The 17,368-nt window shown below is 36.4% G+C and overlaps 1 protein-coding gene across 5 annotated transcripts in view; it reads left to right on the top strand.

Moving 5' to 3' along the window:
• The window catches only part of PNPLA8 (patatin like domain 8, phospholipase A2), a 134,657-nt gene that overhangs the window by 102,907 nt on the left and 14,382 nt on the right, over positions 1-17,368 (top strand). For all 5 annotated transcript variants that reach the window (XM_079931837.1, XM_079931839.1, XM_079931840.1 and 2 more), the window contains 3 exons: positions 1,122-1,293; positions 11,835-11,892; positions 14,191-14,385. In XM_079931837.1, coding sequence (XP_079787963.1) covers positions 1,122-1,293; positions 11,835-11,892; positions 14,191-14,385 — 425 coding nt within the window. The remainder of the gene's footprint in view (positions 1-1,121; positions 1,294-11,834; positions 11,893-14,190; positions 14,386-17,368) is intronic.

Here is a 17,368-nt window from a genome sequence, read left to right on the forward strand (position 1 = left end):
TGGCGCACAGGCTCTAGAGCGCACAGGCTTAGTTGTCCCTTAACATGTGGGATCTTTGTTCCCTGACCAAGGATCGAACGCACGTCCCCCACGTTGGAAGGTGGATTCTTAACCACTGGACCACCAGGGAAGTCCCTACACATTTAGTTTTTATAAAGTTAAAAATATATATTTAGTTTAAGGGTAATGTCCTTAACCATTCAGTAAAATTCAGTTTTTTAATATCTGTTCATCTTTGTAGTAGCTCTTCTTAAAAGCAACTTAATTTTTTTTTTTGGCAAGTTATTTCTTGTGTTAATTAAACATTTTCTGCAAATTGATAAGTAACAATTTCTATCATATAGTTATGCCATACAATGTATTTTAAAACAAGCTGACTTGTCTTTTACTAGAGTAAGACTAAGAATAATAAAATACATAAAATATTTTAAATACATTATAATAGTGATTTCCTGCTTTTTACTTTGTTCGTTATCTTAATGTAAGCAGTGATACTCTACAGGTCTTCGCCCTTACCACCCTCTCCCTGTCACTTAAAGCGTTTCTCTCCCCTTTTCCTCCTTAGTTCAGGGCTATGCCAGTTAGGTACACTAGGTGGCAGTGTGTCCTATCAAGTGCGGCTAGGGTATGCAGTTAGCTGTTTAAAAAGACATCCCAGAGACCTAATTTCTTTATTTATTACATTGGTTCCCAGGACCAACCTGAAGGAGTAATCATTTTAATGAATTGGTAAGTTGTCAAATATACTGTATTCTCTGACTAAAACTAAGGAATTTATTAATTCTTAGTTATAATTTAATTTAATGCAAAACAACACATTTTAATATTTTTTAAATTATCGTCATCATCAGTGGTTAGTATTTATTGAATCCTCATTGAGGCCTGGTAATGCCTTTTACGTGTGTTATCCCAGTGTTATAAAAACATGTAAATTTTAGTTACTGTTATTATCCTTATTTTATAGATGAAAAAAATTGGGGCTCTGGGAGGTTAAGTAGTTTGTCTCAGGTGACACAGTTAAAAAGTATCAAAGCTAGAATTTTAACCAAGTCTGTGACTCAGGAGATCTTATAAGTACTATAATGGCAGGGCTGAGAAAAACTAAGGATTCTTTCTTTCAGGTGCTATATTAGCATTCATGTTGGGATTGTTTCATATGCCCTTGGATGAATGTGAGGAACTTTATCGAAAACTGGGATCAGATGTGTTTTCACAAAATGTCATTGTTGGAACAGTCAAAATGAGTTGGAGCCATGCATTTTATGACAGTCAAACATGGGAAAACATTCTTAAGTAAGTTGTACTTACTCTTTTTTTATTTTTTTGAGATTAATTTGTGCTTTTATTTGCCAGTATAACTACAGTAGCCTGCAAATTTTTTTAATCTAAAAAGTAGATTTTACATCACAATACAACAAGCACACATATAATATGTATACATATATAAAAATAAAACTTTTGCCGAAAGTGTCTACCCCGAGTGTTAATTCCAAGACTTTTTTTTTTAACCAAGGCTGAACTGCACTGACACATCACAATCACCAAAGTCCCTAGTTCATCTTAGGGTTCACTTTATAAAATGAATAGGGTTGCACGTTCTATGGCTTTGGACAAAAGTATGTCCAAAGTATGGTATGACATAAGTATGTCATACCATATGATGAGTATGATGACATAAAATCATTATAATGTCATACAAAGTATTTTCACTGCTCATAAAGACTTCTGTACTATATGTATTCATCTCCCCTCTCCCCCCAAACTCCTGGCAACCATTGATCTTTTTATTGTCTCCATTGTTTTGCCTTTTCCAGAATGGCATATAGTTGGAATCTGTTTTTCTTTTTTCCTTGAAGAGAGGGGTTCAAAGCCTTTATGCCTATAAGACCACTCATGGGTCACACACACATGGACCAGACAGGCTCTAGGTGGCAAACTCCCCCACTGAATACTGTGGCTTTCCTTCCAGTACTGAGCCCTGTCCCACTGGTCCTGCCCAGCAGCCACGTGAAGTGCATGGGGACACGTGTTGGGTATTTGTTCATAGGAAGGCCACAAGTTTTGTGCCCTTTGTCACAATGAACCCAGATTCCTGTCGGGTGTGTTGTAAACAAAGAAGCCATTTCTTCATACCTCCTGCTCTGAGCACAGCCCATGTACTTATTCTTTTTTAAAATGTCTTGATTTATATTTGAACAATGCAGAAAAATATAAAGAAGAATACTAAATTATTGATCTCACTAATTAAAGATAACTACTGTTTTGGTGAATTGTATTCTTTTCACTATTTTCTTGGGTTCACATGTTTGAGATTTGCGTGTAAAAGTTGCAATTGTCTTTTAAAAAATTGAGACCATATTGTATATAGGACATGTTTGCACCTGTTGTTTTTCCTTAACATACATTTGGCCCTAGGTATCCGTGAGGGATTGGTGCCAGGACCTCCGAGAGTACCAAAATCCACAGGTGCTTGAGGGCCTTATTTAAAATGATGTAGTAGTATTAGTCTTTCTCAAGTCATTAACAAATATTCTTCTAAAAGATTTACTAATTTTTAAACATTTTCTTCCAAAATATTACAAAGCTGTTATACTCACTTTCTAAAAATATAAGCATAAAATAGAAACTTAAAATCACCCACAATCTTGTTTAGAGCTGTAGACTTTGCAGTATGTTTTCTTCTAATTTTTTTTCCTAGACTATGTACATTTTCATATATGTTTCATATGGTGGAAATTATATTGTAGTTATAATTTTCTACCTTTTCCCCTTTTTCAACTTTATGAAAATTTCTTGACAAATTTTTAAAAGACTGCACTGCATTCTGCAGTGCCATATTTTCTTAATTGCTTATATTTGGGACATTTATGTTATTCCTGGTTTTTTGTGATCCTGAACAATGCTATGGTAGGAAAATTTACATTTCTGCCCACACTTCAGAATGTATCAGTAGGTCAGTTTATAAGAAACATAATTATTAGGTCAATGTTGATGGCTTTTAAAAATAATCATTATATAGGAAATAGAGAATATATAAATAAAACAGTGAAAATAGCTTATAATCCTACGAAGAACAAAAGCACTATTAACATGGTGTTGTATGTTTTCTGGAATTTCTTGGAGATAAATAAGTATATGTGTATGTGAGGTTGTGAATGTGAGTTTGTATTCATCCCCTTCACAAAATTGGGATAATGCACGTGTAGTTTTGTATCTTGCATTTTCACTTAGCATTTTATTGTGATTGGTTTCCTATGTTTTTAAATATTTTTTGAGATAATTTTTTTTTAATTTCTTTGGTTGCACCGGGTCTTGGTTGTGGCAGGCGGGCTCCTTAGTTGTGGCAGGCAGGCTCCTTAATTGCAGCTCTCTGGCTCCTTTACTCACAGCACGTGGGCTCCTTAGTTGCAGCAGGTAGGCTCCTTAGTTGTGGCATGCAAACTCTTAGTTGCAGCATGCATGTGGGATCTAGTTCCCTGACCAGGGATCAAACCTGGGCCCCCTGCATTGGGAGCACAGAGCCGTAACCCCTGCACCACGAGGGAAGTCCCTTGAGATGTGTTTTAATGGTTGTTTGCTATCCATTTTATGGATGTACTGTTTTTTATTTAACAAATTCCCTAGTGGGAAAAGAGGATATTTCAGATATTTTTCCCATTCAGAGTAAAGTTTAGGTGGATATCTTACATCTCTACTTAAGTCTCTGGTTATATATTTAAGGTAAACTTCTTGAGTGAAATTTTGGGTCAGAAAGTATACATGTTTTAAGAAATTATTTTTTAGATAGATAGATAGATGTATATACCTGAATTGTTCTTCCACACAGTTGTCCCAGCTGACCCACCAACATCAGTTTGTGTTTCCATTTCATGAAATACTTATGAACACCAAACATTTTAATTTTTAGAACTTTTTCAGTTTGAGAGATTTTAAAACTGGTGTTTACAGTTTGCATCACTTTGGTTATTGATGAGTTTAAACATTTTTTGTTTTTTTATTTCCTTTTTGTGTGTGAATTTCAAGAGCATAATATTTGCTCATTTTCCTACCAGGGCATTGCTCACTATATTAGAAATGTATTAACCGTTTGTTGATATATTGAAAACGTGCTTTTTAGTTAAAAACATTTTTTTAATGTGGAGGAGTTTGAAGTCTTCATTTGTCAGATCTTTTCCTTTAATTTTGAACTTTGCTTTAATATTTAGAAAGTCTTTTCTACCTTGAAATCAGGTAAATCTTTATATTATTTTCTAGTCCTAAGGCCTAATTAAGTTTTTTTTTTTTGGGTCATGATTAAGTCTCATGATTCTGTGGTTCGACTGCACATTTCTTCTGGTCTTGTATAAACTCACTCATGGTTACTGGGAGCCAGCAGGCAGCTCAGCTGAGATGGCTGGGACAGCTGGTCTCTCTTGTCCTGGGCTTCATCCCATCATGGTGGTCTCAGAGTTCCAGTTAGGGCCAGCCTCAGTGCATGAGGACTTAACCAAGCCTCAGTTTAGTGGCATATTTGCTGATGTCCCATTGACCAAAGCCACTCAAACCCAGGGTCTGTGTGGAAAGGGACTGTATACAAGGGTATGGAAATCAGCAAGTGTAATTCAGTGGGGGCCTTGTTGTTATGCTTTACCATGCCCACTCCCTGGCCTTTATTGTCATTTTTTTCTTTCATTGTTTATTGAGAACATTTTTATATTTTTTCCTGTGGTAATGATTTTGTGTTATTATAGGGATGCTGGTTTTTTTGATGATTATAGTAGCTTTATTCTTTTTTTCTTTGAATTTTATTTTATTTATTTTTTTTAGACAGCAGGTTCTTATTAGTCATCCATTTTATACACATCAGTGTATACATGTCAATTCCAATCACCCAATTGATCACACCACCACCACCACCCGCCCTGCCACTTTCCCCGCTTGGTGTCCATACATTTGTTCTCTACATCTGTGTCTCAATTTCAGCCCTGCAGACCAGTTCATCTGTACCATTTTTCTAGGTTCCACATATATGCGTTAATATACAATATTTGTTTTACTCTTTATGACTTACTTCATTCTGTATGACAGTCTCTGTGTCTATCCATGTCTCTACAAATGACCAGACTTCATTCCTTTTTATGGCTGAGTAATATTCCATTGTATATATATGTACCACATCTTCTTTATCCATTCGTCTGTCAATGGGCATTTAGGTTGCTTCCGTGTCCTGGCTATTGTAAATAGTGCTGCAGTGAACATTCGGGTGCATGTGCCTTTTTGAATTATGGTTTTCTCTGGGTTTATGCCCACTAATGGGATTGCTGGGTCATATGGTAATTCTATTTTTAGTTTTTCAAGGAACCTCCATACTGTTCTCCATAGTGGCTGTATCAATTTACATTCCCCAAAACAGTGCAAGAGGGTTCCCTTTTCTCCAGACCCTCTCCAGCATTTTCTTTTTATAGATTTTCTGATGATGCCCATTTCTAACTGGTGTGAGGTGATATCTCATTGTAGTTTTGATTTGCATTTCTCTAATAATTAGTGATGTTGAGCAGCTTTTCATGTGCTTCTTGGATATCTGTATGTCTTCTTTGGTGAAATGTCTATTTAGGTCTTCTGCCCATTTTTGGATTGGGTTGTTTGTTTCTTTAATATTGAGCTGCATGAGCTGTTTATATATTTTGGAGATTAATCCTTTGTCCGTTGATTTGTTCGCAAATATTTTCTCCCATTCTGAGGGTTGTCTTTTCATTTTGTTTGCAGTTTCCTTTGCTGTGCAAAGGCTTTGAAGTTTCATTAGGTCCCGTTTGTTTATTTTTGTTTTTATTTCCATTACTCTAGGAGGTGGATCATAAAAGATCCTGCTGTGATTTATGTCAGAGAGTGTTCTGCCTATGTTTTGCTCTAAGAGTTTTATAGTGTCCAGTCTTACATTTAAGTCTCTAATCCATTTGGAGTTTATTTTTGTGTGTGGCGTTAGGGAGTGTTCTAATTTCATTCTTTTACGTATAGCTGTCCAGTTTTCCTAGCACCGCTTATTAAAGAGACTGTCTTTTCTCCATTGTATATCCTTGCCTCCTTTGTCATAGATTAGTTGACCATAGGTGCGTGGGTTTATCTCTGGGCTTTCTATCCCGTTCCAGTGATCTGCATTTCTGTTTTTGTGCCAGTACAATATTGATCACTGTAGCTTTGTAGTATAGTCTGAAGTCAGGGAGTCTCATTCCTTCAGCTCCGTTTTTTTCCCTCAAGACCGCTTTGTGTATTCATGGTCTTTTGTGTCTCCATACACATTTTAAGATTTTTTGTTCTAGTTCTGTAAAAAAATGCCATTGGTAGTTTGATAGGGATTGCATTGAATCTGTAGATTGCTTTGGGTAGTATAGTCATTTTCACAATATTGATTATTCCAATCCAAGAACCTGGTATATCTCTCCATCTGTTTGTATCATCTTTAATTTGTTTCATCAGTGTCTTATAGTTTTCTGCATACAGGTCTTTTGTCTCCCTAGGTAGGTTTATTCCTAGGTATTTTATTCTTTTTTTTGCAATGGTAAATGGGAGTGTTTCCTCAATTTCTCTTTCAGACTTTTTGTGATTAGTGTATAGGAATGCAGGAGATTTCTGTGCATTAATTTTGTATCCTGCAACATTACCAAATTCATTGATTAGCTCTAGTAGTTTTCTGGTGGCATCTTTAGGATTCTTTATGTATAGTATCATGTCATCTGCAAACAGTGACAGTGTTACTTCTTTTCCAATTTGTATTCCTTTTGTTTCTTTTTCTTCTCTGATTGCTGTGGCTAGGACTTCCAAAACAATGTTGAATAATAGTGGCGAGAGTGGACATCCTTGTCTTGTTCGTGATCTTAGAGGAAATGCTTTCAGTTTTTCACCATTGAGAATGATGTTTGCTGTGGGTTTGTTGTTGATGGCCTTTATTATGTTGAGGTAGGTTCCCTAATGCCCATTTTCTGGAGAGTTTTTATTGTAAACGGGTGTTGAATTTTGTCAGAAGCTTTTTCTGCATCTGTTGAGATGATCATTTGGTTTTTATTCTTCAGTTTGTTAATATGGTGTATCACATTGATTGATTTGCGTATATTGAAGAATCCTTGCATCCCTGGGATAAATCCCAATTGATCATGGTGTATGATCCTTTTAATGTGTTGTTGGATTCTGTTTGCTAGTATTTTGTTCAGGATTTTTGCATCTATATTCATCAGTGATACTGGTCTGTAATTTCCATTTTTTTGTAGTATCTTTGTCTGTTTTGGTATCAGGGTGATGGTGACTGCAGAATGAGTTTGGCAGTGTTCCCTCCACTGCAATTTTTTGGAATAGTTTGAGAAGGATGGGTGTTAGTTCTTCTCTAAATGTTTGATAGAATTCACCTGTGAAGCCATCTGGTCCTGGACTTTTGTTTGTTGGAATATTTTTAATCACAGTTTCAATTTCATTACTTGTCATTGCTCTTAATATTTTCTGTTTTTTCCTGATTCAGTATTGGAAGGTTATACCTTTCTAAGAATTTGTCCATTTCTTCCAGGTTGTCCATTTTATTGGCATAGAGTTGTTTGTAGAAGTCGCTTAGGATGCTTTGTATTTCTGCGGTGTCTGTTGTAACTTCCCCTTTTTCATTTTATTGATTTGAGTCCTCTCCCTCTTTTTCTTGATGAGTCTGGCTAATGGTTTATCAATTTTGTTTATCTTCTCAAAGAACCAGCTTTTAGTTTTATTGACCTTTGCTATTGTTTTGTTTCTATTTCATTTACTTCTGCTCTGATCTTTATGATTTCTTTCCTTCTGCTAACTTTGGGTTTTGTTTGTTCTTCTTTCTCTAGTTCCTTTAGGTAAAAGGTTAGATTGTTTATTTGAGATTTTTCTTGTTTCTTGAGGTAGGCTTGTATTGCTCTAAACTTCCCACTTAGAAATGCTTTTGCTGCATTCCATAGGTTTTGGATTGTCGTGTGTTCGTTGTAATTTGTCTCTAGGTGTTTTTTGATTTCCTCTTTGCTTTCTTCAGTGATCTATTGGTTATTTAGTAACGTATTGTTTACCCTCCATGTGTTTGTGTTTTTAACTATTTTTCCCCTGTAATTGATTTCTAATCTCATAGTGTTGTGGTCAGAAAAGATACTTGATATGATTTCAGTTTTCTTACATTTACTGAGGCTTGATTTGTGACCCAAGATGTGATCTGTCCTGGAGATTGTTCCATGTGCACTTGAGAAGAAAGTGTAATCTGCTGTTTTTGGATGGAATGGCGTGTAAATATCCATTAAATCTATCTGGTCTATTGTGTCATTTAAAGCTTCTGTTTCCTTATTTATTTTCATTTTGGATGATCTGTCCATTGGTGTAACTGAGGTGTTAAAGTCCCCCACTATTATTGTGTTGCTGTCGATTTCCTCTTTTATAGCCATTAGCAGTTGCCTTATGTATTGAAGTGCTCCTATGTTGGCTGCATATATATTTATAATTGTTATATCTTCTTCTTGGATTGTCCCTTGATCATTATGTAGTGTCCTTCCTTGTCTCTTGTAACATTCTTTATTTTAAAGTCTATTTTATCTGATATGAGTATTGCTACTCCAATTTCTTTTCATTTGCATTTGCATGGAATACCTTTTTCTATCCCCTCACTTTCAGTCTGTATGTGTCCCTAGGTCTGAAGTGGGTCTCTTGTAGACAGCATGTAGATGGGTCTTGTTTTTGTATCCATTCAGCAAGCCTGTGTCTTTTGGTTGGAGCATTTAATCCATTCACGTTTAAGGTAATTATTGATATGTATGTTCCTATTACTGTTTTCTTAATTGTTTTGAGTTTGTTTTTGTAGGTCCTTTTCTTCTCTTGTGTTTCCCACTTAGAGAAGTTCCTTTAGCATTTGTTGTAGAGCTGGTTTGTTGGTGCTGAATTTTCTTAACCTTTGCTTGTCTGTAAAGCTTTTGATTTCTGCACTGAATCTGAATGAGACCCTTGCCGGCTAGAGTAATCTTGGTTGTAGGTTCTTCTCTTTCATCACTTTAAATATATCATGCCACTCCCTTCTGGCTTGTAGAGTTTCTGCTGAGAAATCAGCTGTTAACCTTATGGGAGTTCTCTTGTGTGTTCTTTGTCGTTTTTCCCTTGCTGCTTTTAGTAATTTTTCTTTGTCCTTAGTTTTTGCCAATTTGATTACTATGTGTGTTTCAGCATGTTTCTCCTTGGGCTTATCCTGTATGGGACTCTCTGCGCTTCCTGGACTTTGGTGGCTCTTTCCTTTCCCATGTTAGGGAAGTTGTCAACTATAATCTCTTCAAATATTTTCTCTGGTCCTTTCTCTCTCTCTTCTCCTTCTGGGACCCTTTTAATGCGAATGTTGTTGCGTTTCATGTTGTCCCAGAGGTCTCTTAGGCTGTCTTCATTTCTTTTCATTCTTTTTCTTTATTTTGTTCTGCAGCAGTAAATTCCACGATTCTGTCTTTCAGGTCACTTCTCCATTCTTCTGCCTTAGTTATTCTGCTATTGATTCCCTCTAGTGTATTTTTCATTTCAGTTATTGTATTGTTCATCTCTGTTTGTTTGTTCTTTAATTCTTCTAGATCTTTGTTAAACATTTCTTGCATCTTCTCAGTCTTTGCCTCCATTCTTTTTCCGAGGTCCTGGATCATCTTCACTATCATTATTCTGAATTCTTTTTCTGGAAGGTTGCCTATCTCCACTTCATTTAGTTGCTTTTCTGGGGTTTTATCTTGTTCCTTCATGTGGTACATAGCCCTCTGGCTTTTCATCTTGTCTGTCTTTCTGTGAATGTGATTTTTGTTCCACAGGCTGCAGGACTGTATTTCTTGCTTCCGCTGTCTGCCCTCTGGTGGATGAGGCTTTCTAAGAGGCTTGTGCATGTTTTGTGATGGGAGAGACTGATGGTGGGTGGAGCTGGCTGTTGCTCTGGTGGGCAGAGCTCAGTAAAACTGTAATCCGCTTGTCTCATGATGGGTGGGGCTGGGTTCCCTCCCTATTGGTTGTTTGGCCTGGGGCGACCCAACACTGGAGCCTATCCGGGCTCTTTGGTGGGGCTAATGGCGGACTCTGGGAGGGCTCACTCCAAGGAGTACTTCCCAGAACTTCTGCTGCCAGTGTCCTTGTCCCCACGGTGAGCCACAGCCAGCCCCCGCCTCTGCAGGAGACCCTCCAACACTAGCAGGTAGGTCTGGTTCAGTCTCCCCTGGGGTCACTGCTCCTTCCCCTGGTTCCTGATGAGCACACTACTTTGTGTGTGCCTTCCAAGAGTGGAGTCTCTGTTTCCCCCAGTCCTGTCGAAGTCCTGCAGTCAAATCCTGCTAGCCTTCAAAGTCTGATTGTCTAGGAATTCCTCCTCCCATTGCTGGACCCCCTGGTTGGGAAACCTGATGTGGGGCTCAGAACCTTCACTCCAGTAGGTGGACTTCTGTGGTATAAGTGTTCTCCAGTCTCTGAGTCACCCACCCAGCGGTTATGGGATTTGATTTTACTGTGATTGTGCCCCTCCTACCGTCTCATTGTAGCTTCTCCTTTGTCTTTGGATGTGGGGTATCTTTTTTGGTGAGTTCCAGCATCTTCCTGATGAGGCTTGTTCAGCAGTTACTTGTGATTCCGGTGCTCTCACAAGAGGGAGTAGGGATGCTATTTTTAATTATAGCATCAGTAGAATCTGGGAATATCGAGAATTTTTTTTTTTATTTCGACATCTCTCTAAAGTGACCAATTAATGTTTGTGATTTTCTCTTCCCATTTATATTCATAACAATTCACTAAAGCATTTTAGCTTTTTATAAAATCAAGGTTTAAACAAAAAATAAATGTGAACTTTGCTTTAAGTGTGAAAGCAGCATGCTTCTAGTATCTCTGTCCCAATTTTACAGCAAGATTTCTATGAAAAGATAAAGTGAAAAGACCCTTAGGAGAATAAAATTGCGTTGATCTTCATTCCAAGGAAACACACAGATCAGGTTGGGAAAGACAAAGATCTTGTCTGTTTTAGAAAGCATTTTACATTGTATTTATAAAAGATAATAATGGGTAGATTACTACCTAATTTGTAACTATGTGAAATTCAGTAATATTCTATTTGTGAAACATGAGTGTCACTTGAAAAAATGTCATTAGAAAAATGTTTTTCCTTACTGAGTCAGGTTGGTCAAAAAACATAGTCTTTGTATTCAGTACAGGGGGAAAATACATAATTTTTAAGTCTGGAACAAGTCTGCACTGAAATAAAATTACCTTATAATGGAGTTGTGAAAATTGCTACCCACGGAGAATTTCTATTGTGTTGCAGTAATTCAAATGTCAACTCAGATGATTTAAAAAGCATTTTTGGGGGGTGGCATAGGCTCTATATTGCTAAAGCAGGTTTGAAGTCTGAGTATCCTGATCTGGTTTTTAGACTGTTCTGCAACTAGTCTGCCATACTTCTGCAGGCTTATCTCAACACAGCTCCTTTGTCCTATCAGGAGGACCCTGAAAACATCAAGTTGTTCTGCCTCTGTGCCTTTACTCTGGACATGTCCTGGTTTTTAATGTGTTTTCTTGCCATGGTTGGTGTCCTTCTTAAGCTACACCTCTGTGCATCTTTTCCAGATACTGCAGCCTGTATTGATTGCCCCCCTCAGAATTGTACCTACTTGCAGTTTGAATCAGAGGTTAATGGATAACTATATATTGTTTTATGTGCATTAGTTGGATTATAAGCTTCCTAGAGGAGATTCTTATACTACTTTTATGTCCTGCATGGTTTTGACAAGCCATGAGCCAACAGTAATTGCATAGTGTATGTTCACTGATGTTGGGAAATAAAATTGATATACTTTAATTCTTCTCCTTTAATAAAGGGATAGAATGGGATCTTCACTAATGATTGAAACAGCAAGAAACCCCATGTGCCCTAAGGTAAGTTTAGAGTCTCCTAAATATAACACGTAATTGGAATTGAAGGTCAGGTGAACGGATTTATTATGAAGGAAGCTCTTTTAGTAGATTATATTGATTCCTTATATATTGGCTCATTCTGTGAAGGTACAGAATGTGATCATTGGACCTTTTCTATATCAAGTAAAAGTATAACGAAAGTTTAAGAACATGGAAGACTGGGACTAAAGATAAAGAATTATTTTATTATAGGGTTAATCAAATCTAGGTATTTAAGGAAAATTGTGGCATTTCCTCCCAGATTTTTTTAAAGAAACTTTATGTGCCTCTTAGATAAATATTAAATTAATATACAAATGGAATCCCAGTTTTTTAAATGTTAATGTCACTAGAATCAGTCTCAGTTCGGCTTCTCCTTTTATTTACTTTGTTTGAAACCCAGTGATCTGAGTATTGCTTGAGTTTTGGGTTCTTTAATAAAATTTATTATTTGATTAAGGAATAAGGGTTTATGTACGCAGAAATCCCATGCAGGTTGTGTTTATTCTTGAATGACAAGCTGTAACCAGAAAAAATCAAATACAGCTCCCTCTATTGCTCTTTCACTCTTGCTTACACATATTTTTATTCATTCTTTAGATATTAATTATGTTACCCCATGTGCCAGCATAATGCTAGGGACTTTGGATACGTTAGTGAGTGAACGCATACATGGAGTTTACAGTCCAGTGGGGCAAAGTAAGCATTAATCAAATGATCACACAAATGAGATACAGTTTTCCCAAAATAAGTGCTATGGAGCACAAAAACAGTTCTCTGAAAGCGTATATTTAGAGACATGAGGGAGACTGCTCTAAGGAAGTGGGCTTTGCGGTCTCAGTGTGAAGGCTGATGAGTGTTCCTGGCAAAGGGAACCGTGTGTACAGAAGGATCCATGGAGAAATGCAGGCCCTGAAAGAGTTCTTGAAGGCTGGAGCCTAAGGATCCTAGGGCAGCGTGTGCAGTGAGGCTGGAGGGGTAGCTCCGTCAGACCACGTGAGGCCATGATAATGAAATGCACTAGCTCATTGGAGAGGACCCTAAGATACACACTACACCTCTTGTTTATTCTCTTGTATCTTCAGGGCTTCTTGTTTATTTGTTCTTAAATTGTGAGAATTGCCAACTTAAAAAAAAAAGAATAGAGTGGGTGTGGGGGAACTGCAGAAATCTCAAAAAATACTTCACTCGTGATAAATGAGGCAGCCATTGACACGTTTCTTAATCGAGCCTGCCTGTATACCAATTAATGGAAAGACCCTCTGGATTTTAGTGTAGGGCCAGCTCTTGTCCACAGTGGCCTAGAGACACACTTGGGTCACTCACACGAACTTGGAATGTGACTTTTGGTTTATAAAATAGCAAAGCACACAGGCCCCTGACGGCTTGGCATGGAGACCTAACAATTTAGCCCTCACCATTACCTTTCAGCCTCTTAAGTTTATATTGCAGATCATTAGGATACATCACATTTTACATAAATTCAGCTGACACTGAGAAAATCTGAGACCCTGGGTGATAAACATTGTTTTTTTTCAATAAAAAATTGTCCAGCGGGCTTCCCTGGTGGCGCAGTGGTTGAAAGTCCGCCTGCCGATGCAGGGGACACGCGTTCGTGCCCCGGTCTGGGAAGATTCCACATGCCACGGAGCGGCTGGGCCCGTGAGTCATGGCCGCTGAGCCTGTGCGTCCGGAGCCTGTGCTCCGCAACGGGAGAGGCCACAACAGTGAGAGGCCCGCGAACCGCAAAAAAAAAAAAAAAAAAATTGTCCAGCTACCGCTTATTAACTACAATCAGAAAGCCTTGAGAGTTTGTTTAGTGTCAGAGTTTCAGTTACTAAAGTCATAATGCTTTCAAAGAGCACAGAAACAATGACTAATTTATAAATGATATGAAAATAGTATACTTATTCATCTTTAAGTAGTTTTTATTCATTGCTACTACTGCAGTATCAATTATTATATAAAGGTCTGCAAATTTATGCTTTCTTCAGTGTCTTTTTCAATAACTATTCAAATCATGTAGTCAAAAAATATCTTTTATTATTGTTCTCTTATAATGCATTTCTCAAAATTGTCTCAGCCCGTGTATCTATTTTCCTGTAAAGAAATACCTATTTGAAAGGATCTGCTTCCCTTTGATTAATATTATAGTTATGTTATACATTTATCTTGATGGGTGGAGTTGTAGATTGTTCATACTACTAAATAATATTTAATTTTTACAGTTCCCAAATATTGCTGCTTACAGTGCGTATTGTTCACTTTTTAATTTACTAGGTAGCTGCAGTAAGTACCATAGTGAACAGAGGGATAACGCCAAAAGCCTTTGTGTTCAGAAACTATGGACATTTTCCTGGAGTCAACTCTCACTATTTGGGAGGCTGTCAGTATAAAATGTGGCAGGCCATTAGAGCCTCATCTGCTGCTCCCGGCTACTTTGCAGAGTATGTGTTGGGAAATGATCTTCATCAGGTAAGTTGACTAATGTGGTTTATCTTCTAAAACTTTACATAATTAAAAAGAGTCAGCGCTTATTAAATGTCACCTGAACTTACAGAGGGATCAACCAAGGAGACTTTCCTCGTGTCTCCATGTGGCAAAAGATGTGCGTGCGGTACAAGATAGTTGTACTTCTTGTTTGTTTTTCTTAAATTAACTTAACAAGCCTTCTGGCTTGAGAGCATATTTTAGGAAAGATTTATTTGTATCTTCTGTAATGTGATTCATGGCCAGTTATGACAATTTTAATATGATAGGAAAATGAAGTAGTATGTATGCTTGGCTTTCCAAATGTAATAAAAATTAAAAGTGAAACACAGTCACTGAAAATGCAGAATGCCGTCTGTTTGACAGTTTTGGTGGACGTAGTTGGAAGGAGATGATGTAATAAAATAATAATAGTAAACACTCATTAGGTTAGCTAGGTGCCAGACACCTATGTAGTCCTTTGTGTGCATCTCCTCATACAATCCTCACTGCTTATGAGGCAGATAGAGTGATTTCCATTTTGCAGATGAGAAATTGGAGTCTTAAGAAAAGCTAAGTAACTGGACTAGGGTTGCAGCTGTTAAGTGACAGAGTTAGGATGCTATCTATAATTACACTGTTTTAAAATTTATGGCTAAATGATCTATTAAGTTGAACATTATTTCTATGATGTTGAATGATGTATACTTTCTCTGACATAGACTCATTTATTTATCATAAATTTTTTCTTTGTCAAGTTTTTCCACTATTTTTGGAAATCTGAACTCATAACTTATACTGATAAAAGTCAACAGAGCTTTTGAGCTGATACTTCCAAAATATATGTTTTTAACATATGCTTAATTTTTTATATGCTATCCCACTGCATTCTCCCTTGACGGAGTCAATAACCTTAACTCTCCTCTCCACTCACTGGTATGCACTTGGTATTCACATATATGTTGAGAAGAAAACATATTTTGCCAAGGATTTTTAGATGTTCAAAAGCTCACAGATCTGCTATATAAACTACATATCAACTATATAATTTTAATTTACATGTGTCAATATTATAATAACTAAAATGTGGTTATCAGTTTTATTTTCTCCTATAATTTTATGTAACAGCTTAGATATATTTTTAAATGTTATCCCATTTTCAGCTATCCCATTTTCTTTCTGTCTTACCAGAAGTAATGTCATAATCTTAGTAGTTAGGAGATGAAAATGGGTTCCTTTCATCTTTGGAGTCAATGCAGACTATTTCCCACTTGGTCAGATCAGTCATTGCAGAGTTATGTAAGGCACTTCCCCTTCCTGCCTTTGTCCGCTTTATCCCACCCCCTCAGGGCAGAAAGTGCTAACTGTAGAGTTTCTTTCTGACATAGATTTCAGGACTTATTAGTCAAAATTAAAATTTTATTTTAATATGTATCTTGCTGTTTGTAACAACAGTTTCTCCATATTCCATAGTATTTTCACCATGTCATAAATGGAGAAATTACAGTGTATTTGGGAATATAATAGTTTAGGTTTGTAACTTACGACTTTAAGATGGTTGTCATGCTACAAAATTGCAGTTACGCCAAATACTAGTGAAAGTCTCAATTAAGTTACTGCATTTCAGGACCATATGTTCCCAAACTCCCAAAGAAGTTATCTCATTTGCTCATTATTCTTTATCTAAGAGGAAGTAGTTCTAAGGTTTAATTCAGTCTTGTAGAATACAAATAACAAACCAGAGTAATTCAGTGGTTCTTCTTCCATTTCAGATAAGCTAATGATATTCCTTTCCATTCATAGCAATTTTTATTTTGATGACTATAATCTTTGAACTTAGGCTGATCTACAGATTAAAATAACTTCTTACATAAATTTTATTTAAAGCATATAACTACACACGGAAACATACTCAGTATTTTGTAATAACCTATAAGGGAAGAGAATCTGAAGGAGAATATATATATATATATAAAAAACTGAATGGCTGTGCTGTATACCTGAAACTAACATGATATTGTAAATGAACTATACTTCAATTTAAAAAAATTAAAAAGTGTGGACTTCCCTGGTGATCCAGTGGTTAAGACTCCATGCTTCCACTGCAGCAGGTGCAGGTTCGATCCCTGGTCAGGAAACTAAGATCCCACATGTGTGGTACAGCCAAAAGTAAAAATAAATAAATTAAAATAAAATAAGTAAAAAATTAAAAAATAATGCATGTCACCACATATACAGAGAATATACGTTCATGTAAACCAGTGACTTGATTCCAAAAAGACTGGCACATCTAACTTAAGAATATTCAGAAGGAAGCTGGAGTCTAAGCAAACCTTATTTAAGCAAATATTTTTCTTACTGCGTATCCTTTTCAGGATACTTGAGGAAGAGGGATATTTTTCTCCTTTAAAGACACCATGAAAGGTTGATTAGAGTATTCTAAGGTGTGAATGATCTTAATTGCTTAAACAAAACATTCAAGCAAAGTTCCTTTCCAACCCTTCAAAAGTTGCCAAGAAGTTTAAAACTAAAATACGCTACTTATTACAATCCTCTTATCCTTAGTTCTTAGAATAATTATATTCAGTATTTCCAGTCTCATTTTTAAAATCCTTTTTAACTGTCATGTCTGACATACGTTTTAATGAAAGTTCGTATCCTTTTTCAGGTAAAGTATAAATTATACATTTATCAGGTAAAGTATAAATTATACATTTATATTCTATTTGAACAGTTATTGAAAGCACTGCTATAAGTAATTAAGAGGTATGAGTCAGTAGATAGGTAGATTTCATTTGTCTTTGTAAAGAGAAGAGTGTTATTACAGTATTACAAGGCTTATTAGATGTCCTAGGAAATTATAAAGTAGGAAGAATTCTTTTTGAGTAGCTTCCAATGTATTATTTCTCTACCCCATCCAAGTAGCATCATATTTATCAAATAATACTTTTTACACAACATTATCCCTTCTCTCTTTTTAACAGCTTTA

Source organism: Stenella coeruleoalba (genome assembly GCF_951394435.1).
Source record: "Stenella coeruleoalba genome assembly, chromosome: 9".
Classification (NCBI taxonomy): domain Eukaryota; kingdom Metazoa; phylum Chordata; class Mammalia; order Artiodactyla; family Delphinidae; genus Stenella; species Stenella coeruleoalba.